The 22,191-nt window shown below is 41.4% G+C and overlaps 1 protein-coding gene across 1 annotated transcript in view; it reads left to right on the top strand.

Annotated features, from left to right (window-relative positions):
* The first annotated feature begins 727 nt into the window (after positions 1 to 727).
* The window catches only part of Trhde (thyrotropin releasing hormone degrading enzyme), a 353,088-nt gene continuing 331,624 nt past the window's right edge, over positions 728 to 22,191 (top strand). The window contains exons 1-2 of the mRNA XM_048359329.1: positions 728 to 2,180; positions 15,564 to 15,837. Coding sequence (XP_048215286.1) covers positions 1,225 to 2,180; positions 15,564 to 15,837 — 1,230 coding nt within the window. The 5' untranslated portion in view covers positions 728 to 1,224. The remainder of the gene's footprint in view (positions 2,181 to 15,563; positions 15,838 to 22,191) is intronic.

Here is a 22,191-nt window from a genome sequence, read left to right as displayed (position 1 = left end):
GAGCGGAGAAAAGCTCTCTAATCTCCCAGTGCCTGCCTCTGCCGCTTAGCCGCTCCCCTCCCTCCCGCCTCCCTCGCCTCCCCGCACCCGCTCTCCCTCTCTCCTTCGCCTTTCCCGGGGAGTTTCAGTCCCTGAATGCAGCTGGAGTAGACTTGGCAATCTAGACCAGGAGCCTGTGTGTACACACACACACACACACACACACACACACACACACACACACACTCACACGCACGCGCGCGCGCACACACGCGCACTCGTACACACTCACTTTGGCTCTCCCCTCTGGGATAGGAAGCAAACCTGCCTCTACCTGAAGTGTGGATGGCCCGGCCGGACACTTCTTCCTCACTTGTCATCTCCAGCGGCCCGAGCAACCAGGGAACCCGGGGGAGCCTCTGTCCGATCTGAAGCCTCCAGCCCTCTGCCTCCACCGCGGCATAAAGTATCCAAGGTGCAGGGGAAGGCTTCTTCTCCAGGACAGATCCCCGGCGTCGCTCCATCGCCCTCGGGCTCCCTCCAGCTGCTTCACCCCAGTCACCCTCCATCACTCCTCCATCCTCTGCTCTCCGGGGGCGCCGAGCTGCTGCTGCTGCGGCGGCGTCCGCGGCCAGCGCCGCTTCCACGGCGGGCGAGCGCATTCCACCCAGAGGACTGGACGCCCGGTTACTGGAGTGTCTCTGTGTGTGTGTGTGTGTGTGTGTGTGTGTGTGTGTGTGTTGGGGGGGGGTGCCTGAGGAAACCCTAACTTCCCTCCCCGCACGATCGCTCTCTCCCCCAGCGCTCCAGGTCCTCCCAGCCCCGAGCGGGTTGGACAGCTCGGGAGAAAAGCCAGGCGAGAGCGCGCGGTGCGGGTGTGGAGAGCTCGGAGCCGCAGGCGCACGGGGGTGCCGGGGAGCAGCATGCTCCCGGGCGCGGGGTGCTCGCCCCACAAGTAGCGCGGAGCTCACATAGCGAGCGATCCAAGACGCTTTCCAAGTTGGGCGCGTCCCAGCAGCGGTGTGCCCCGCGTCCCAGCCACGGCTGTCCTGGGAGAGGCGGGGCTGATGGGGACCAGCGGCGGGAGCGGGTCTTAAAAGAATCCCAGGCGGCACCCCCAGGGTCCCCAGGCGGCGTGGCGCCCTCGGGCCGCGTGCGCTCTCTGATGACAGCGGCGGCGCTGGCCAGGGTGGCCCGCCCGCGGGGGGTGGCCGAGGGGGCGGGGGAAGAGAAGGAGGCGGTGTGATGGCCCTGGACGGCGAGCGTGGGGAGCAAGAGGAGGAGAAGAAAAAGAAGAAGAAGAAAAAGAAGAGGAAGAAGAAGAAGAAGGACGAGAAGGAAGAGGAGGAGGGGGCCGAGAAGAGACGCTCACCCTTTGCCGCCTGCACCATGGCAGAGGATGCGGCCGCCACCGCCGCGCTCCGGGCCAGCGGCAGGGGGCTCTCAGACCCCTGGGCAGACTCGGTGGGAGTGAGACCCCGCACCACCGAGCGCCACATCGCGGTGCACAAGCGGCTCGTGCTAGCTTTCGCCGTGTCCATCGTGGCACTGCTGGCGGTCACCATGCTGGCGGTGCTGCTGAGCCTGCGTTTCGACGAGTGTGGGGCAAATGCAGTGCCGGGCACCGACGGGGGCCCCGCGGGCTTTCCAGAGCGCGGGAGCAATGGGAGTCTCCCGGGATCACCCCGGCGCAACCACCATCACCACCACCACCAGGGCGGCGGCGGGGACTCCTTGCAGCCCGAGACCCACGGAGTAGCCATCTCGGGTACCCCATCTCCCCAGCCGTCACAGCCGTCGGAAGAGGATCGGGAACAGTGGCAGCCGTGGACGCAGCTGCGCTTATCCGGTCATTTCAAGCCTTTACATTACAATTTGATGCTCACTGCCTTCATGGAGAACTTCACCTTCTCCGGGGAGGTCAACGTGGAGATCGCGTGCCGGAACGCCACCCGTTACGTGGTGCTGCACGCCTCCCGGGTGGCGGTGGAGAAGGTGCAAGTGGCCGAGGACCGGGCATCCGGGGCGGTCCCCGTGGCCGGTTTTTTCCTCTACCCTAAGACCCAGGTCTTAGTGGTAGTACTGAACAGGACCCTGGACGCGCAGAGGAATTACAACCTGAAGATTATCTACAACGCGCTGATCGAGAATGAGCTCTTGGGCTTCTTCCGCAGCTCCTACGTGCTTCACGGGGAGAGAAGGTACGGAGAGAGAGGCGGTGCCCCGCACCGCCCCACCCCGCCAAGCGGCGGGAGACCTCAGGGAGTCAGGCTGGCTTCCAAGATCCAGAAAACCAGGGGTGGAGGGGTGAGGGAAAGGAGAGGTAGGATCCTCACTCAGAACCTGCAGAGGAGTCTCCCAGTTACTGCCACTAATTCCCTAGTCTAATCAGTAACCAAAGAATGCTGTCCCCTCCTTTAGTCCGGACCTTCCTCTCCGGGCCGAAGTTAGGTTGCCAGCAGGGCGTGCTCCTTTTCCAAAGGACAGTCTGTATTATCTGAGTTGGGCTATGCTCACATCAAAAGCTTGCTAGGTCACCGACCAGGGAAAATACCTGAGCCCCAAAGACAAAGGTAAGAGAGCAACCCAGTTTTATAAAGGATGGTTGCTGGGCAAGGCAGACACCTCATTTCTAAACATGCCCACCTCCCCTGGCTATTCGTTTAGTAAGTAGTCGTCCCAATGGAAGGTACTGAGCAGAAGTTGGGCTTTGGCTATATAAACTTTTCCAAAATCACAAGTTGAGAGTCAGGGCAGTAAAAAGCAGTGCCTAGGGCCAGATTCAAAGGCAAGGACTGGAGTGGCAGCTGCCCTAGCCTAAGTCGGGGAGAAGTGACTCCACCGGGTCTGTGAGCCCTCTACTAAGGCTGGGAGACTTGAGCGGTTTGATCTGGAGTTGTGCCTCTGGACACGATTCTAGAGGTAAAGGGAAGGGAAGCTTGCTGGCAGTCTCCACTGTTTTGTTAGGTAGGGAATAAGGTTTAGAGTTGGATAATCTTCTATTTTATTTATTATTTTTAAACTTGTTGAGAGGGTGTGGTGCGTTCATCTTTTCATCTTTTATTTAGTGCTCAGATTTGGGAACTAATAGTTGTGTTGGACTCTTTGCTGTTCCTCCAGCTGTGGTGAAGTTTTGTGGAAAGACTAATCTGAATTGCCGGTTCCTGTCTATGCCTGATTACTTCCGGTGTTCATGGCACACTGGGAACCCACAAGTTCCTCAATGGGGCCATTGCAGTTATTAGCACTCCCTGTGTTACAGGTGGGATACTGGAGACAGAGACAAATCAGATAAGCTGACCCGACTACAAAGTGAACAGATACAGCAAGGATGTAGATCAGGTAGTTTTGTCTCTAGAGCCTGTGTGTGTGTGTATACACTGGGTAACTGTGCTAGAACTCAGGGTCTGGGCACCATCCATTAGTTCTTTTCACTCTAAGCTGATTCTTTACTAACTTGAGCCACAATCTCCACATCCAGCTTTTTGGTGATTAATTGGGGATAACAATTTGGCAGTTCCCCTCCCCCCAGCTCCCCCAGGCTCGCTTGGAATTGGGATCCTCAGATTTCAGCCTCTTAAGTAGCTAGGATTATAGCCATGAGCCACCAGCAACTGGCTGAAAGCCCATACTTTTTATTCTCACTTGGTGATAAGAATAATCATACTCTCCTTACAGGATATGGATGCATATGTTTATGAATGAGTGTTTGAGAAGCACTTAACCCTGTGCCTGGCATGTAGTGTTCACTATGAATGCTAAGCTCTCATGGACTTCCTGTAGCTTTTAAATATACTGTTGAATGAATGAAAGTGATTCTTGCTCTTGGCTCTAATCCAATGCATCTAAAACAATCTTCAATTAATTAAATGGCTATAGGACAGGTGAACAACCAAAATGAACTTAAAAATGAGATTAACAACCATGGACACGGTGGTGATTAGAAAGTAATCAGGTAGAACCTCTAGTCCTCAGATGATTGCCCCACAGCAGAGAACTAGGGCTCAGAGCAGCACAGGTTATCTGAGGTCAACAGGCTTGTCATTGGAGAGCCTACACCAGGGCTCACATGTTGGAAAACTCTCTGAAGAAGTTTCTGTGTAAGAGGCTGGGGAATGATGGGTTAAAAAAAAACCTACAAGTGAATTTATAAGGTACTTACTGTCTAACATCTAAGGTCATGCATGGATAATTTAGTCTCCTAACGTGTTCTAAAGAATGCAGATCAAAAGTATGCTTTAAACCACAATTAGATCAGCTGTGCAGGGCAAGTATAGAAGGCAAATTTGCATGTGATGTGTAGAAACAAGCTGGTCATGTCAAAATGTCAATAGTGGGAGTTACACTTCATTACCGATAAATCTTGTTGTGGTGAAACACATACTCTCTGAAATCCTGTTTTTCAAGGCATGCCAAAATGGATTTGGCAGAACTGAGCTTGTTTTGGTCAGTGCTTTCAAATTAAGAGAACTCTTCAAAAAGACCAGATGTTGCTGCTTGACCTATAACTGATTATTTGTACCCCTAGTGCATATTTGTATTTAAACTCTCTTCTTCTGTTTTCCCCAAGGATGTAAATAATTTAGTTGGAAGTTTAAGCTAGTACCTAGGTGTCTAACTCAGCATCCCAGTAGAATTCAGTGTCCCAGTGACTTCAGGATGCTTCTTCTTTCTAAATAGCATCCTAGAGAAAGCCCTTGTTCCTCTTTCTTTCTCCTTTCTTCCATGTCAGAGTGAAACTGATCATTACTTGGCTGTTCTTAATGGAGTTGATAAGGCAAAAGAAACCTAATAAATAATTTCATAATTATGTCAACATTCCATATATTACATTTTTGCTATTGTTCTTTTTGTCTCCAAGACTACCTGGAGCATTTTTAGAACAGATTGATATTAGGAACTCAGCCAGGTCTGGACCTTTAATTGGCGATGGTTTTGTCCTCCAAATGCAATGGGAATTGGTATTTCAAAACCTGTTTCCCAAAATGGCACAGACAGAAATTGAATTTCTATTTGATTAATGATTAAGTGTCTTGATCTTCAATTGTCATCATTATTTTTGCCAATTTAATTATAGCTTAATTTCGGTAGTGAAGACAAATATTTAATCTGTCCACTGGAACTACTTAAAAAGCAATACTACAACTTAGCTCACTTTAGCCTCTGTGGAAACCATAAACCACTAACACACTGTCAACCTGATTCTGTCTTATGGTTCCTATATCAGAGAGAAGGAATTTCAGTAGAACAATAAAATTAGAATCTGCTGTTTTCTCTGTATCTTTGAACACTAGGAAAATTTCTTCTTCTACTGGGTATTGGAGGCTGCTTGATTCTGTCATACAGGGAAAACTTCCCAGGTACTGGTTTCTATACTGTGTTGAATGGAGGTTAGAACAGAAGCTTTGCCAAACAATGCCAGGTCTCTGTTACTCATTTGGCTAAAGAGAAAGCTTACCACTTGTTGAATACTGGAATAAACAAATGCTCGGAACATTGAGATGTTTATATACAAGCAGTAAATTATCTCCAAATGGAGTATGTATTTACTTTTTTCTCAACTAGGTGTTTAGGCAAGCAGATAAAAGGTACGTGCATTTATAGCACAGTCTCTTAGAGGAGAATAAACTTGCTTAGGATTAGGCAAAATGCTCATTTACCTGAAGTAATTGCTGCTTTGGGGTAGCCAGATGGTGCACACACCCATGTTCAAAGTAGGGTACCTTAATTTAGATCCAGATGGTCAGATTGAAAGAGGAAATTTACCCAAAGTAAATGAACATTTTATTCATTTTCAAAAGAGACTGTTTTTTTTCTTTGACAAACTTTGATTGGGTCTATAACATGCCAAAGTGACAGAAGATGGAATAAAAATAGATTTTTTTCTTCTATGAAGGGTGTTTAGAAAGAAATTATGATCTCAGAGTAAGATGATAAAATAATAATTGCAGTTCTCAAAGGAAATTGGGACTCTTCTTTTGCCAAAATCTTGGGAGAGCTGCAGAATATTTATCTCTGGGTACATATGTATTGTTTTGGGAGTATTAGAGTCTCTAATTTATGCTTTATATATCTGATTTCTGAAGTAAATTAATAATCGTGATAGTCACTAGAAGCAAGGAAAGCACCACATTGAGTCTATGTTGAAAGCTGCCGCTTTTCTTCTGTTCCTTTTGATGACTTTTCCATGAGCAAGTGGGAGTGTCTGCAGCTTTTTGCCCTCTGTAGAATGCTGTGAACTGAAAAAGCTTGAGAATCATTTGTTTCTGTGAAACATTTTTATATGGCTCCTTGATGAGTTTAGCCTAATGTTTTTTGTTAGGTACACATAACCATAGGGCTAAACTGAGTCCAGTGTTGGATTTTGGTTTCAATTCAAAATGTCACCAGTGAAGTAAATCTATTATATATATATATATATGTATATATATGTACACACATATATATGCATGTGCACATATATATGTGCATAGTATACATACATGTGTGTGCATATAGTATATATATACATATATGTGCATATAGTATATATACCTACACTATATTCAGAAAAACAATTGATATTTGTCTTGTCATGTCTTTCTGTGTCCTGTCTGATTTGATTGTGTGAGTTAGTAGTAAAATGTACAGTTTCTCTGAAAGAGTTAAAGAAATTAACAGAGTTTGATGTGTTTCTATTTAGTCAGCTTCAGCTTCAAACAGGGTCTTTCTGTTCTAGATCTCTCTCAAACAATTGTCCCCTTGCTTCGTCTTCCAATATTTGCTTTGCGCGGTGTATTTGTTTTCTTTAAACTTACTTTTCTGGTATGTGTGTGTATAAGCTTGAGACAATGGTATAGGGCAATGTACTTTTGCTTGAAGATGGTGACATTTGGCTAAGACTGCAAGAGAAGGATCTGCCTATTCAAGCAAAGAGTAACATAGAGCCAGGCGTGGTGGGTCATGTTTGTAAACCAGATACTCAAGAGTCCTGGTTGGGAGAATTGAGGCCAGCCTGGGAAAAATAGTATCCTGCCCCTGTCTTAAGCCACCAGCTGGGCATAGTGGTACAGGCTAGTGGTCTCAGCGATGTGAGAGGCATAGGTAGGACACTGTGATCTAGGTCTGGCCTTGTACAAAAACAAACACAAGACTTGATCAGAAAATAATAACTAAGGCAAGAAAGGGCTGAGGGGATGGCTCAGGTAATGAAAAATCCTGTCAAGTGCAGGGCTCTGAATTCAAGTCTAAGTACTCCAAAAAATAAATAAAATAAATAAACAACAATAAAAAGTGATAGAAAAACAGGTTCACTTTTCAAACATAAAGATAAAGCATTATTCCTTCATCCTGTGCCATGATAATGGTCATTACCACTGTCATTATCATCCTTGCCATCATTTTCTTCATCTATCACATGTTCTCTGCATCCTCCCCAGGTTTCCAGCAGAACCTTGGTTCTTTCACAGATTTTTCAGTCATGTGCCATCCTCTTTCAACCACTAGAGAATGAAAGCTATCTGTCATGGTTAGAATTTTGCCAGAACTTGGGAACATTCCAAAGAGAAAATTATTCCCTGTTCTTCTCACTTTCCTGGACAATGTGAGGCGATTCATAAGCAAGCACAACTGAACGAAGATGGAGTAAAAGATTATGTGATTGAAGCCGAGTGCCCGCGGTTCATAATTGTAATTCTAGTTACTCAGGATGGTGAGATCTGAGGATCAAGGTTTTTTAGCCAGCCAAGGCAGGAAAGTTTGTGAGACTCTTATCGCCAATTAACCACCAAAGTCAGAAATGGAGCTGTGGCTCAAGTAGTACAGTGCCAGCCTTTAGTGGAGAAAACTAAAGGTCAGCATCTAGACCAGACTTCAAGTCCCAGTATAGTCTTTCTCTCTCTCTCTCTCTCTCTCTCTCTCTCTCTCTCTCTCTCTCTCACACACACACACACACACACACACACACACAATTTGATAGGTTTTGAATATCCTGACCTTCAATTAGCTCAGCCACCTGTTGTGTGGGGATGGTATAATCAGATACTCCGCCCATTCCCCCTTTCCTTCCACCTTTCTGGTGACTTTCAGGATGAAGTTTTAATGCATCTGTTCAGATTGTACCTCTTAATTAACAACTCAAAAAAATCAGAGTTTAGGTAAGGGAAGCAGTTTATAAATTACTGCCATTTACTTTTATCTCTGTAGTTATTGTTTTTACATGTACTTTGGTGGTACTAGGGTTTCAACTAAGGATCTCACATGGTACAGTCACTTTAGCCATGCCTCAGCCCTTTGGGCTGAGGTAGGGTGTCATATTTTTGTCTGAGGCCCGTTGAGACAATAGTTCTGATAACTGGCTTGCCCCTTCTCCACAGCTAAGGTCAGAGGCATGCATCACCATACATAGCTTGTTGATTGAGAGAGAGTCTCACTAACTCTGCATTAGCTGATCTTGAATCTCAACCTTTTCAATCTGCCTGCCAAGTAGCTGGGTTGATAGACACGAGCCACTGCGCTTATCCCATATATTATTCTTTAAAGAATAATATTCAAGCTCTTATTGGTGTGGAAAAGTGTGTACGTGTGTGTGAGAGAGAGGGAGTAGCAAGTGTGTATGTGTATGTGTGTGTGTGTGTGAAGAAGTGTGTTTATTCTCCTACTAGCAGGCTTTCTGCAACCAGACTGCATGGCTTTATATTTCACTGCCACTGGTAAGCTTTCTGACCTTGGTCAATTTCTATTTGTTCTGTATCTGGGGTCCTCATCTGAAAAATGGGACAATGAGTTTCTCTTTTATAGACTTGCATGAGTATCAATGCACTGAGAGCAGTGTCTGACACTTGGTAAGCACTTCTGTGACTGTTAGACATGATCTGACTTCCCTCACTGGAGATATAAGATAATGGGAGCCCAGTGCTTCTGTTTTGGAGTTTTTCCTTGCCGTCCAGACAGTGGGGGCCATTGTCTCCTTGTGTTCATTCCTAAGGAAGAGTTTTGCTCCTTCTATGCAGAGTTCACGGATGCAAGGAGCGGAAGAAGCAGAGCCTTGCCATCATGAAGAAAGATGTGGGAAAAGTGATGGGTATTTTACAGCTGCAGAAACCCCAAGCATGGACCAAACCTTGTGAGATGGAGAGGATTGAGGAAGCAGAAAGATGAAGGGAAATAAAAGAGGTTTCAAGCTGTCTGATGATGGCATTGCAGATAACCAATAGGAAGAATAATAGCAAGAACCAGAGAGTGAAGGTTCAAGGAAAGTGTTGGTACAAGGAGTAGGAGAGCCCCAAATGTCAAGGGAATGGGCTTCAGTCATTAGCTACAGCTCCCAAGACTTTCTGTGCATTTTCATAGCAGCAGTGTTTTAGAAGATTCACATCATGCTTCACTTCTTTTCCATGTAAAATAAATGGGTACCAGACACCAAGTTTATTTATTCTTATGAAAAACTTCATATTATGACATGGCAAAGTAATTTTAGTGCATTATCATCCTCTTTATTTTCAGTGATCTAATATGCACCACTCATTTTTGATAAGGATAGTTAGTACTACCTAAATGGGAAAACAATTACGAATATTATGCTATGTTTTTATAACACGATTATTCACATATGCACCACTTCCTACATACATATTGCTGGCATTATTGCATTATGCTTTTAGTTTACTAGAATGGTTATTTAAAAAATAGACTACACACTTGCTGTAGCATTGAATATTCAGCAGGAGTACTTCTCTTTTGCAATGGCAGAGGTTTAATGACTCATTGAAGTACATAAAAGCACACAGTCTCAATAACAACCCATTTTGGCTTCAAATGTTTTGTCATGGAGTAACAATTTGCATTTTGATCAACAACTTTAACTTTAAATGAGACATGCATAACTTCCATGACCTTGTAAGTTAGTTCATTTTAGTGGGACATATGCAACTTCTCTGACTTTCTACCAATCCCTATCCTCCATTCAGATGAAGAGCAACCAGATTGGACCTGGCCTTTGGTTTCAGAAGTTAAAAAAAAATTTTTTTTATTAACAAGTTTAAACTAATCCTAGGCCAAATGCCATTGCCATAGATGTAAATTCAAAGATCATGTTTTCATTGTCTGATATGTGTGGTAGGTGTAGATGAGGCCAAAATGAAACACTTTCAAATAATCCAGGCCATTTGTGAGGTTGTTTTGGTTTTAGTGGATCCTATAGTGAAAAGTCATGTATTAATCTGAGTGCTAGCAGTGTTATGCAAATGCTTCTTTTGTCTGTATATTTTACCCTTATGTAAAGGCAAATGGAAAATAATGGGACAGAAATTGTCTTGTATCTCATAGTACAATTTATTGGCAAGATCAGCCAACCTTAATACAAGACTCCCGCTGAATGGTATCATCATGACTAGACACAAAGGAACTTGTCTAGAGAACTTCTGCAGAAATAAGAAGAAATCAATTCTCTTCTATCCTTCAGAGGCAGCACAGAGCTTTAAGGCCTACTTCTCAGCTCATCCAAAATGTCAAATAGAGAAGTTGTTAAGACAATCAAGTAATTTATTTTTGATAGAAGAGAATCACAATACATGTGTGTTATTCACATTTTTTTTTAGTTATGCTAAAGTGACATTCTTGGAGTTGACACTTCCAGAATGTCACATTTGGAAGTTGAATTTTTTATGGTAATAAGGTATTCCTTAAAAGATAAAAATGATTTTATCTGAGAGAGCAGGAGACAGATACCAAATACTTGTCCCCATTACTTTTGTTTTGTTTTACTTTTTGCTGTATTAAAATACACACACAGATATATACATATATATATAAGCATACACATATATAAATGTGTACATACACATGCATATTTGAATATATATATAACATGCAAATAATATACATTATATACAATTCACTATTTGCTTCTCTAAATCTTCCTTTCCAAAGGTCTCTGATGCTTCTCATGACAGTAAGAAGGGAATAAAGAAATATAGGCTCATGGGGTATATGCCCACTGTGGTATGTTGAGGGCACTGACCTAAAACTGGCTCTCTCTGTTGCAAAGAGAGTCAGGGTGAGCCAGTGTTAGATGACAATGGAGATCTGATGAATTAGAATCTGCCAAACAGCAGGCAGGCCATTGACTTCCTTGGTGTGCCAAAGCTCTCTTAAATCTTTATTTCTGTGCTTCTTTTCACCAGCCCACTCATTTCTCCAACCACTTCTGACCTTTCGACTTCCATCCAGGTTTCCAGACCAGTTCTTATGCTTCCAAGCCCGTAAGGCCTTCTTGGAGCACTTTGCCAGGTGTTTCTCAATGGGAGCGATCCCACATGTAGTGGTAGAGGTTGGGGATATTGCTCACCATCCCATAAGGCAGCATTCACAGTGAATGATTATCTAGCCTGAAATGTCAATTGTAGTGAGGTTGACAAACCTTTCCTAAGCAGATCGCAATGCTTCACATCTTTCCCTTCAGAATCATGGCTTTTAGCATAATACCTGTTTAAGTATACATTAGATTTGTTGTGTTAAGAGAAATAAATTCCTGCAGGAAGGAATCATATATATTTATCTTTACTTCTGAGTATTGAAAAAAAAACACCACCAAAAAAACCAAATAATTAAGGGAAGTAACTTGCAAGATAAGTGTATTTAACATCAGGGAAAGATTTTGTCCAGTTATAAGATCATAATCTAGGCAAAGACTTTAAATATAACCTAGTCCACTGCTTTTATTTATCAGGGGATCCTGGATTTTTTAAAAATTGAAATTCAACTACAGTCATTCTCAGGTGTCAGACTGTGAAATTGATATTTCCTCATTTAGACATTATCAGAATATATGGTAGCCCTCTCTGCCAAGATGTACACTGTGCAAATGAATCCATGGAGATTAATAATTGCAGCAGTTACTAGGCATCTTGATAGTTTTTTTTCAACCCTGAGAATCTGCTATTTAAATTGCTACTTTTCCAAACATGTTTATTTACTAAGAAAAGAGGAAAGAGATAACATAAAGCATTTCTTTTACATAAGTATTTGGTCTATTAATTTCTTATTAGCACAGAGGTGTTTAGATCTATATCTAATACGTTCCTACCCATTAATTACTTAATGTCAATGACACCTTTGGCTTTTCTTTAAAATATTCTCATTGTAATCTCTCTATTCAACTTTGTAGAACTTTTGTCTGGTATGTGTGTCATTGAAAAGTTTTTAAAAATATGATTGAAAATATATTAAGGACAGTTGGTTATATCTTTTAAAATATTCCTACCAAATATCTAATTCAGCTTGTACATAGGAGACAATCTCTGTTGAGAGGCTGGAATTGTAGTCCTCAGATATTGAGTGTTAAAAGGGAACACAATTTTATGTATAAAACTCCATGGATATCTTTTAAATAGCCCCAGGAGAGAAATGCCAAGCTCAGTGGATGTTTCAATTAATAAATTGAAAGATAAGGTTCACTAGCATTATGTTAGATAAAGGCACAGAAAGGCAGAATTATAAATGAGTGCATTTTAACCTAAAGGTTCTGACATTTCCATTCAGCAAAAATCTGTAGTGCTATCAGAAAATAATTTTAAAACTATGATTCTGGCAAATTTGCAAGATGATTCTTTGTTATATATAGTTGAATTAAAACACCATTTATAAATTATGGATAAGAATTAATTTGACTATGTTTGAAAGGTCACCAGCTATATGCTTGTTCTCTTTGTGTCTTTGGACAAACCACTTAACCTTGCTGAATCTACATTTTCATTTTAGAAATTTATAGGAAGTGGACAATTTGTTCCTAATATTTCTTCCACCTTTAACCTTGTGTTTGCATGAGGATTTGTAGTTACAAATTCTTTCTCACACATTATCTTATATTACCATCATGGTAATTTTGTAAGAAAAACCAAGAAAACATTACTGTTTTCTTTCTCCTAAGGAGAACGGAAGCTTAGGCTGTTATGTGTCTTAACTAAGTCTGGTGAATTGCAGTCTAGGTCTGTTCCCAAGATAACTCTCTCAAACTCCCTCCCTATGAGATAAGTATACAATCAGTCTTTCAAACATGTTATTTTTCTCTACTTCAAAGCTATGTTTTAAAAAAGTATGCCCTCAATGTTAAATTTAAACTCCTTAATTTTGAAATGTTGTGAATATTTATGCCTCCTGGCTTGAGTCAGGAACAGCCAGTAAGATTCAATACACATGTCAACCTGTATTGATTGGTAGCAGCTGCCTGAAATCCTGTGCTGAGAATAATTTTGAGGCCAAGTTCGAGGTTAGTGGAAAAGTGTGTCATGTTAGATTAACCATGTGCAGTCTGGATGATAGAGAAGGGAATAGTGGTTAACTCCTCAAGGAGGAAAGAACCTAAAAGATTAGAACTCAGTAATATGCTATGGTCCAATACTAACTTGCCTTATATCACGTTTTATTTGTGTGTGTGTGTGTGTGTGTGTGTGTGTGTGTGTGTGTGATGGGTTTGAACCCAGGGCCTCACATTTGCTAGGTCGGGAGGCACTTTACCACTTGAGCCACACCCAGACATCTATTCCTTTAGTTATTTGCTGGATAGAATCTCACTTTGCATTGGGCTAGCCTTGGACTACGATTCTCTGACCTAGGGCCTACTGTGAATCACAGGTACCACACCAAGCATCTTCTTTGAGATGAGTTCTTGCTAACTTGTTTTGCCTAGGAGGGCCTAAATTGATGATCCCCTTGTTTACTGCATTCTAAGGAAGTGGAATTATTGGCATGAGCCATCACCTCATGGACTCTAAGTAGCAACCATTTTAAGGCATTTTTAGGGGGGCAGCATTGGGGTTTATACACAGGGTCTCACACTTTCTAGGCAGGTGCTCTTTCATTGGAGCCATGCAGCCCATTTCACTTTAGTTATATATCAGACCTATTTTATGCCTTTTGTCTAACTAGTGTCACATCTCAGTTCTACTTACAACTCTGCATAACTGGTGTGACAGATGTAAAACACTATGCAGCTTGTTTGTTGAGATACACATGTCACTAATATTGTTGCCTAGAGTAGCCTTGAAATGTGATTCTTCTGATTTTCTGCTTCTTGAGTTGCTAGGATGACAAACATGAGCTACTACACTTGGCCCAAAAGCTTAAGCTTTTTCACAAATCATTTCTTAATTAGAAGTGTGCCCTTCTAGGATTTTGTGACCATACACTGTGAAAGAATGTGGAGGTTGGTTCTAGAGTTTTAATGAGATGTACCTTGATCTAAAAGAATAAATGCATTCCATGCATATGTATACACATTGGTATACTTATTACACAAATATTTATTACATATACATCCTACTTTCATGCTTTAGTGTTATTTATGGGTGTCTACATAGGTATGTGTATACAAGCACAGTAGACTGTCATTATTCTTGGGAACACATCCTAATGCCACCGTGGATGTCTGAAATCATGGATAATCCTAAACCCTTTTTGTAATCGTAATTTTTCCTGTGTATACATATCTCCAATAAAGTATAATTTATGAATTAAACACACTGAGAGATTAAAAACCATAACTGGTGATAAAATAGAACAGTTACAACAAACACTGTAATAAAAGTTTTATGAATATTCTCTCCCAACTTATCTGTTTGTCGCTGCATATAGTGATACTTTGGCCTTGTGGTTTACTGTGGGGAACAGAGAATTCAGACAGTTGAGGCCATGGAAAAGGGAAACTTGGACTCTGGACTCTTCTATATGAATGTTTATTATTGGGCTTTAAGAGATGGGGAGGATGCTGCAAGTTGGTGGCTGTTGTTTCTTTTTTGACTGAGACAAGATAAGACACTCACAGTGATGGGATTTTGCCTTCTGTAAACTTTCCTCTGTAAGTTTTTTTTTTTTTTGGCCAGTCCTGGGCCGTGAACTCAGGGCCTAAGCACTGTCCCTGGCTTCTTTTTTGCTCAAGGCTAGCACTCTGCCACTTGAGCCACAGCGACACTTCTGGCCATTTTCTGTATATGTGGTGCTGAGGAATTGAACCCAGGGCCTCATGTATACGAGGCAAGCACTCTTGCCACTAGGCCATATTCCCAGCCCCTCCTCTGTAAGTTTTAACCTGCTATTGGAGTTAAACTTGACGATTTTTTTCTTGTGTTGATACTGGAGCTTGATACTCCAGGCCCCTGAGCTTATTCATTCATGGCTGGCACTCTACTACTTGAGCTACAGCTCCACTTCCAGCTTTTTGTTGGTAGAGCTCAGAGTCTCATGGGGACTTTCTTACCCAGGCTGCTGGATTTTAACCAGGATCCTCAGATCTCAGCTTCCTGAATAGCTAGGGTTACAGTTGTGAACCACCAGTGTCCAGCTGCCACAATCAATTTTGAAGAGCGCATTAGCAAGCACTACTCTGGGTTAATGTTTAGCTATGACATCAAGTTCCTTGAAGAACTTTTATTATTGATAAAATATATTATACAAGAATCCTTCTTTTATGCTATTCATGCAGTGGTTAAAAAATAGAAGTATTTTTCTGATTTGGTAAAACACACTATGAGCTAAAGCATGTCATGTGGTCACAACCTTGCTTAAGAAGTAAATGTAACTGGAATATCCTTTTCTTTTCTTTTTTCCAGATTCCTTGGTGTTACTCAGTTTTCACCTACGCATGCCAGAAAGGCATTCCCATGTTTTGATGAGCCAATCTACAAGGCTACTTTCAAAATCAGCATCAAACATCAAGCAACTTATTTATCTCTATCCAATATGCCAGTGGAAACTTCTGTGTTTGAGGAAGACGGATGGGTGACAGATCACTTTGCGCAGACCCCTCTCATGTCCACATATTATTTAGCCTGGGCAATTTGCAACTTCACATTCAGAGAGACTACCACCAAGAGTGGGGTTGTAGTAAGTATTTGTTTTTCTTTTGTCACCTAATGATGTCTTTGGATAATATACCACCTATTCAGTAACCTGGTTAATGAATTAGTCATGAATTATTCATAAGTCTTGTCTTCTGTAGCTCAAATCTTTGTTTAAAATTTGGGAGCAGTGTGGCTTCCTGGTTTCTAAGAGTCAGAGAAGATCTTTTCTATACCCAACCCTCTTATTCCTTTAACCACTTCATTTCCCATCCCCCTCATCCTAGCCCTTTTTCATCTCCATCCCTACTCCAGGGCATCTTTAGATCAACTACTGTTTACACTGGAAAGCCCTGCTTCTCTCTGTTGTGAATTACTTCTGATATATGGAAAATCTGACCACGAATATAATAAACTCCATGTAAGACAGATGTGTAGAATGTAAGTATTTTACCTTTTTTGTTTTCAATTCAGTTGTTGAAAAGTAAACCCTACAGTATGCAGTTAAAGCCCTAGGTATAGCCCCTTAATCCCATTGCCTTTCTCTCTTCCTTAGAGGCAGCCTTGCCTTGAATTTGATGTTTGCCTTCTCTGTGAGCATTATTATACAGCTATAAGTGTCTACCCACTTATGAGATATACTGTGCTTTGCAATTTATCTCATACTTTTTTTTTTCTGTCAGTCATGGGGCTTGAACTCTGGGCCTGGGCGCTGTCCCTGAGCTCTTCAGCTCAAGGCTAGTGCTCTACCACTTGAGCCACAGCAACACGTCTGGTTTTCTGGTGGTTAATTGGAGATATGAGTTTCACAGACTTTCCTTCCTCAGGCTGGCTTTGAACTGTGATCCTTAGATCTCAGCCTCCAGAGTAGTTAGGATTACAGGTGTGAGCCACCAGTACCTGGCTTCATACATTTTTTTTGTTATGGATGTTATTCTGAAACTTATTTTTGTCTTTAATCTTATTTTCTGAAAGTTTGAGATACAGGAAACAGTCTGAATTAACCAATCAGAGTTGGGTGCCAGTGGCTCATGCCTATAATCCTAGCTACTCAGTAGGCTGAGATCTGAGGATTGAGATTCAAGGCCAGCCTGAGCAGAAAAGTTTGTGAGGCTCTTATGTCCAATTAACTACCAAAAAGCTGGAAGTGAATCTGTGGCTTAAGTGATAGAGCACTAGCCTGGAGCCTAAAAGCTCAGAGACAGTGTCCAGGTCCAGGCCCTGTGTTCAAGCCTTAGGACCCATGTGTGCACACATACTTGCCTGCATGTGCATATGCACACACACACACATGCGCACACACACACAATCTACATTTTCATTTGGGATAACATGATGTTTTGGCCACTTTTTACATATTATTGAATTACATTATATTAGGCTAGTCCATGCCAAATTAATAACTACTTTTTGTTAACTGTTATACAATAAATATGGCTTTATTTTAAGATTCATATTAATTATGAGGGCAGGGCTGGGAATATGGCCTAGTGGCAAGAGTGCTTGCCTCATATACATGAAGCCCTCAGTTTGATTCCCCAGCACCACATATATAGAAAACGGCCAGAAGTGGCGCTGTGGCTCAAGTGGCAGAGTGCAAGCCTTGAGCAAAAAGAAGTCAGAGACAGTGCTCAGGCCCTGAGTCCAAAGCCCTGGTAAAAACAACAACAACAACAATAATAAAATAAAAAAATTATGAGGGCAGTGTAGATTTCTTTTTCCTAAATAAGTACATTGAAGGGCAGGGAATATGGCCTAGTGGTAAAGTGCTCGCCTTGTATACATGAAGCACTGGGTTTGAATAGAAAAAGCTAGAACTGGCACTGTGGCTCAAGTGGTAGAGTGGTAGCCTTGAGCAAGAAAAGGAAGCCAGGGACAGTGCTCAGGCCCTGAGTTCAAGCCCTAGGACTGGCAAAAAACAAAATAAGTACATTGAAATTTAACAAGATTGTGTAACTTGTCCATGATCAAAGAAATTGGTTTGATTCTGAATTTTGGGCTTTTGTGTCTATGCCCTTTTATTTTATCCCTTTGCCTGGTTTTTAATTGTGTGTGTGTGTGTGTCTGTGTGTATGTACCAGTCTTGGGGCCTAAACTCAGGGCCTGTTCCTGAGTTTTTTGGCTTAAGGCTAGAGCTCTACCACTTGAACCACAGCCCCACTTCTGGCTTTTTTGATGTTTGATTGGAGTTAATAGTCTCATGGAATTTCCTGCCCAGACCGGCTTCAAACTGCAATCCTCAGACTTCAGTCTCCTGAATAGGTAAGATTACAGGAGTAAGCCATCAGCACTCTGAGAATTTAGCTTGTGGTTCTCTCCATTCCATAACCCTTGTATTTAGTGTTATTTGAATGCAACAGCATAGGTAGGTTGATATTTGTATTTTTAATTTGTAGAGTTTGTAGCTTTACAGTGAGTTCTTGAAATATAGTTTTGGCTAAAGGATTTTTTTTTCTCTCACAATTACTTCCTTCTTAGATCATTGTAGAATTTGTTTAAAAATAAAATCTACTAGCATGAAAAATGAATGCTATAATTGAAAAATTATATAGTGAGTTTACCTATGTAATTATTATACTTTAAATGCCAACTATAGAGGCTATCAGCATTCTCCTCTTTGGACTTAGAATCATTTGAAATGCTGAATTCCTGTGTTGTTTGTTGATGTCTTCTATGGACATTTCAAGGCTGTACTTATTGGACCATATACAGAAAAGAAACATAAAGACATCTCATTTCCTTTCGTGTCTTCAGAAGTTGATGATTGACTTGCTGTGGGTCAGCTAGCATAAAGTACATAGGGAATGGTTTCTTTAGTATATTTTCTTTAAAATATCTTAAAACTGTTCTCAGCCCTACACAATGGTGCATTTGAAAGCCAGGCACATTCTAATTATTTGGGTACGATTTTTTTTTTTTTTTTTGGCCAGTCCTGGGCCTTGGACTCAGGGCCTGAGCACTGTCCCTGGCTTCTTCCCGCTCAAGGCTAGCACTCTGCCACTTGAGCCACAGCGCTGCTTCTGGCCGTTTTTTCTGTATATGTGGTGCTGGGGAATCGAACCTAGGGCCTCGTGTATCCGAGGCAGGCACTCTTGCCACTAGGCTATATCCCCAGCCCTTGGGTATGATTTTTACTGGAGTTAGAAATAAGAATGTCTAATTAGCAAACATTTAAAAAACCCTACTTAGTTTTTATATAGAAAAGACAACACAAAGAACATCACAAGACTGAAATAAAATTTCAAGTTATATAATGTAAAAATACCAAAATCAGTAAGAAGGAAAACAAAATTTCCATCGGGAGCTCCTGTTTATCAACTGTGGAAATACAGTTTGAAACTCTCCTCTCTTTTCCTGTCACCCCTTTGAAGTTCAATCTATTTTCTTTACACTGCCTTTCCCCTTTATTACTGGGAACACACGGGAGTGACATTTCTCAAACCTTAGCAGCTAGAAAGAGAGGAAAGTTTAGTTTTAGACTCTTGGATGTGGAGTTGTTTTGTGAAGTCCAGATAGCCATTTCGGATCAGAAGCTGAATCAATTATTTTGTGCTATGAGAAAGGAACTTGAGCAATACATTAGTAATATGCAGCTGGACTGTAGCAGTAGCCTTTGTATGAATTTTTGAGGCATCATTATTTGTTTTCCCAGCTACCTACACTTGGGTAAGCACTATTTTAAATGATTACAGAGATAAAATGTCTAAGATCTTCCTCATCAAGAACTTGTGAAAGCAACCTTCTTCTAAATTCAAATCTGCAGATGTTTTGTTTGTTGATCTCAAAACTGGTCTCACATTTTTTCTCTAATTGAGCAATTGCACATAAAATTATCTCTGGCTTTGAAAAATCCACAAATCTTATAATACTAGGCCCACAGTCCCATTTGGCAGTATGTTTTCGCTCATTTCTTTTCAACCGATATTTATGGACTGATTAGCAGATGTTGTAGGCATTATCGATGTAGCAGCAAAACAAAGCAGAAGTGCCTGTTCTCAAGGAGCTTGCAACCTTCTGACAAGGAAAGGTGGCCCACAAGCCTGTAGCATGCTGGGTAACATACATCCTATGAAGGAAGCCAGTGCCCTGAATCTGGATGGTGGTTGAGTTATTCACTTGGGGCACTTGCTTCCCAGTGTAACTTAATCCTACTACAACTACTTACATTCTTTTGCATTGAGTCCTCTTCACTGACGTGTTTTACCTGCTTCAGTCCTGTGGACCAGGGATAGGGAGCATCAGCCCACAGGTCATGTAAGACCCTTGAAGTCATTTTGGTCTGGCCCTGCCAAGGCAACCACAGATGGAACTTGAAATTCAATAATTCTAGGAGCTTTTTTTTCCCCCTGTAGCAACCTAAACATCAACACATTAATCTAATGTCACACATCTCACCAAAGATAAGCAGTCCTAGATATCACATGAGATGTGGACCAATTAAATATTTGACTAAATTTTACATGCTAATTTTTTTTATTAAATAATGTTGATTTATTATTATTGATGTATTAATTCATTAATACTGATGGTTACAACTGCGCACAGACATCAATAAAATATCATAACAGATAAATATTTGATCCATTAAACAATATTTAATGATTGGTCATTTAAGAATCAGAATAGCATCAGAAAAAAAATCTCTCATTAATGAACAAATAACCCAACTATGCACAGCTTACACAAGAGCAATGATCAGCATAATTTATTATGTGCACAGTTTGAGAAGAACTTTACATATCTATTTTTTTCTGAGGAGAAAACAGTTTTGGGTATGCTAAGATAATTGATTAAGTCATACATTTACCAAGTTGACTAGCAAGAAATATTTATCTGATCTTTTTTTTTTCTCAAATTTTTATTATCAAACTGATGTACAGAGAGGTTACAGTATCATACGTTGGGCATTGGATACATTTCTTGTTCTGTTTGTTACCTTGTCCCTCATGCCCCCCTCCCTCCCCCCCCTTTCCCCCCCCCCCAGGTGTTCAGTTCACTTACACCAAACAGTTTTGCAAGTATTGCTTTTGTAGTTATTTCTCTTTTTTTACCTTGTGTCTCTCAAATTTGGTATTCCCTTTGAATTTCCTACTTCCAATACCAGTAAACACGGTTTCCAATTACAAAGATAGTGTAGGTACAACCATAGGAAGGTGATACAAGAACATCATCAATAATAGAAACTACACATACACATAGGACGTTGAAAGTAGTTACAACTGTGATATATCACTTGTTTCCATAACATGGAGTTCATTTCACTTAGCATCATCTTATGTGTTCCTAAGGGTATAGCTATTGGGCCTTGTGATGCTCTGCTATGGCTTGCCTAAACCTGTACTAATTCTTCCCAATAAGGGAGGCCATAGAGTCCATGTTTCTTTGGGTCTGGCTCACTTCACTTAGTATAACTTTTTCCAAGTCCTTCCATTTCCTTACAAATGGAACAATGTCATTCTTTCTGATAGAGGCATAAAATTCCATTGTGTAAATGTACCACATTTTCCTGATCCATTCATCTATGGAGGGGCATCTGGGTTGGTTCCAGCTTCTCGCTATGACAAATTGTGCTGCGATGAACATTGTTGTGCTGGTGGCATTACTGTGATTTTGTTTGTGGGCTTTTGGATAGATACCCAACAGTGGGGCTGCTGGGTCATAGGGGAGTTCTATATTTAGCCTTCTGAGGAATCTCCATACTGCTTGCCAGAGTGGCTGAACCAGTTTACATTCCCACCAACAATGAAGTAGGGTTCCCTTTTGGCCACATCCCCTCCAACAATTGTTATTATTAGTTTTCTTGATATATGACATTCTTGCTGGGGTGAGATGGAATCTCAATGTTGTTTTGATTTGCATTTCCTTTATGGCCAGTGATGTAGAGCATTTTTTCATATGTCTATTGGCCATTCTCATTTCCTCATCAGAGAAGTTTCTTTGTAAGTCTTTACAGGCTAATTTTTAAGTGCATAATATTGTATGGCCTGTGAATGATGTTACATATGCCAAATGGTGCTTGGGAGAGAAAAGGCTCCTCACCCCCGCTGTATAGATTTCAATTTTGGGTTCTCATCCCAAAATTCAGAAGGGTAGTCGGGGAAATGTGCACTGGGAAAGCAATGAAGGCAGTTGTGAATTCATTGCCTGGAAAGAACTTAATGGAAGTGGTAAAGGTGATTTTAGAAGTCACACAGAAACACTTTTATATTCTGTTGATTAGAGATGCATCAATAGGGATAGTTTGGACTTGATAGAAGCGGGGTGTAGATTCCAGATCTCATTAGGAAGCATGTCAAAGGATCTGTAAATGTACTTGTTTTAAACTGAAAGGTCTCCTCTCTGCCAAACACTGTGTATATCTACCTCACCTGCAATAGATACTTTCAATTGGTGTTACCCT

Source organism: Perognathus longimembris, chromosome 1, assembly GCF_023159225.1.
Source record: "Perognathus longimembris pacificus isolate PPM17 chromosome 1, ASM2315922v1, whole genome shotgun sequence".
In the NCBI taxonomy this organism is placed as follows: domain Eukaryota; kingdom Metazoa; phylum Chordata; class Mammalia; order Rodentia; family Heteromyidae; genus Perognathus; species Perognathus longimembris.
Note: the sequence above shows the minus strand (reverse complement) of the source record. Positions and strands in the feature narration are given on the sequence as shown.